The 2,500-nt window shown below is 45.6% G+C and overlaps 1 protein-coding gene across 4 annotated transcripts in view; it reads right to left on the bottom strand.

Annotated features, from left to right (window-relative positions):
- The window catches only part of trpc5a (transient receptor potential cation channel, subfamily C, member 5a), a 74,151-nt gene that overhangs the window by 10,994 nt on the left and 60,657 nt on the right, over positions 1–2,500 (bottom strand). For all 4 annotated transcript variants that reach the window (XM_069718009.1, XM_069718010.1, XM_069718011.1 and 1 more), the window contains exon 13: positions 1,833–1,954. In XM_069718009.1, coding sequence (XP_069574110.1) covers positions 1,833–1,954 — 122 coding nt within the window. The remainder of the gene's footprint in view (positions 1–1,832; positions 1,955–2,500) is intronic.

The raw sequence follows: 2,500 nt of genomic DNA, 5'->3' as shown, positions 1-2,500 counted from the left end.
CCAGGACGACAAGTCACAGCGGTGGACAGAAGAACGATGTCCACTTTATAATCTGGTTTTAGAGGCTCTGTAACAAACGAACTACAGGAAGCATGTCGAGCTCCTGGTTTGATTCAGGTGAATCTGAAAGTCACACACACACACACACACACACACACACACACACACACACACACACACACACACACACACACACACACACACACACACACACACACACTGTTCAAGACATGTTCGCAGCTTCGTAGAGAAGAAGTCAGAGTGGAGACGACCATCAAACTCAAGTCTGACTTCTCAATATTTAACCAAATATTATAATAACCAAACTGATATTCAAGTAAAACCTCCATACGTTCAGAATAATATATAGAAGAAAAGGTATATACTGTATATCATCGTATGCATGGAGTCGTATGCAACGTATTTCATCGTACGTATCATTTTGTATCTTATCGTAAACGAGGCTACTTCTCGTTAGTAAGAAACATTTTTGTGTTCATACTTCTGCTGCAGTTCTACAAAATCGTACAGAAATAAAAGCATCACTCCGTCTGACCCACAACATCCTCTTCAAGAAATTAGCATTCCTCTCATATCTATCCAGCGTCCCAGGATAACACCGCATCTGCAAGGCAATCTGTCGATGATGATATTCATTTTAAACATTACATCCCTTTGAATAAAAGCGGAGATGTGTTGTTGTAGCGTCGGTCTTCCTCTCGGTTCCGTCACTTTACTGGAACTCAATCAATCGCAAATCAATACAGCTATTATCTAAAACAAACCGCACGCCTCATCAATATTCAGCCCACCGGCTCGGCTTGGCTCTCACTCTGCCTCCCTCAGCAGCGATGCACTGGATCTCTGCGCTGTGTGTGTGTGTGTGTGTGTGTGTGTGTGTGTGTGTGTGTGTGTGTGTGTGTGTGTGTGTGTGTGTGTGTGTGTGTGTGTGTGTGTGTGTGTGTGTGTGCTGCAGAGCCGACCATATGAGCCATTATTCAAACTTGGCCTCTCAATCAGCCAAAAAACCTCGACTCGCTTTCCACATTTGCCCACCTCACACGAGGAAGGAAAAACATAAAAACACACACGACGCATCAATATTCTTCACGTCGAGCGAACGAGTCCGAGCTTCTACTCCACACGTAAAATCGTTTCCATATCATTATCCGGTGCAACGACGCAGAAGATGGAGAAAGTTTGAATTACGGTCGATACGGCACGCACACACACACACACACACACACACACACACACACACACACACACACACACACACACACAGTGCTTGGACAGGATTGTGCGTAGGGAAATATTCATACATGAATCCAGATGGTATCTAAATGGATGTTGACCTCGCTACTGGCTGATATGATCACAGCTGTTTGAAGTAAACATGGCGTCGCCAAAAACAAACAAACAAACAAACAAAAAAATGTTCTGTTTACGAAACATCAAGTTTATTTTACCATCCGGAGAGAATTGACAAAATAAAGAGCTGACAAAACACCACAGACCAGAGCTCCAGGTCACATGGGAGTCTATTGGAGCCAGAGGTTCTTTGGAGCCAGCCCCTACTGGCCCTCAGTGGTACTGCACTTTTGGGGTGCATCCATCTGTGTCTACAGTCTACGTTTGAATGATTTGAAATAACTTTTAAGGTTCAGCAGGAAACATGGAAACACCAGAAAAGGCCGGTGATACAACTGGAATCATCTATTTTCAGGGTTCAAATGTTTAATTGAGTTTAATTGGTTCAAACTTCTACTTTGTATCATACCGGCGCCGTTTCACCGACGGACGGCCGGCGCCGGTCCGAAGCGGTTACTCACGTGGAGAAGGCGTTGTTCTGCCTCTCGCAGCGGATGCCCTTGCAGTTGTTGGGTTCTTCTGACGCTTTGGTCTCGTAGTAGAAATACAGCTGGTTCAGACCGTTAGCGAACGCCAACAGGACCTAAACCAGAACCAAACATTTAAAAAAACTCTTTCTAACAAACATTTTTAACCTTCATGTGATTCTGGATGAAGTTCAACCACCTGACGCGTATAAAGTCTGATCCGAAAAGCAAACTTTAATCCTTTTGTTTCATGTTGAAGTGAAGCTCTTCAGTCGCTCTCGACCCAACGTTTCCTGCTGGTACCGGGATCGACCCGCTGTCGTTCCAGGCCGTTTAAAAAGCACCACTTTGATCTCGAACGGGAACCGAACCGACACGAGTGGCGTTACGTAAAGCTGCTACTGAGTCGAGCAGCGCGCCGCCGCCGCCCACGGGGATCACTCGGATCGGTTTTAAGACTGCAGGGAGCCAAACCGTCCACATGTGGATTGTGTTGTAGGTTAGGAGTTCCCCTGAGGAGGAGCTAATTAGTCCTGGATGGAATGAAACGGGCCCGTAATGTCCTTCCAAGGGTGCAGCGCGTTGAGGATTCGCCTCGACTTTCATCATCATCAAAGACGCAGAGAGACGCGAAAGAAAAAAGGAATCAAAAGCGTTTGAGA

Source organism: Brachyistius frenatus, unplaced genomic scaffold (genome assembly GCF_029030835.1).
Source record: "Brachyistius frenatus isolate BFR_SWC_R1_liver_20210118 unplaced genomic scaffold, ASM2903083v1 Contig_184, whole genome shotgun sequence".
NCBI classification, from domain to species: domain Eukaryota; kingdom Metazoa; phylum Chordata; class Actinopteri; family Embiotocidae; genus Brachyistius; species Brachyistius frenatus.
This window is presented reverse-complemented; position numbering and strand designations above follow the sequence as displayed.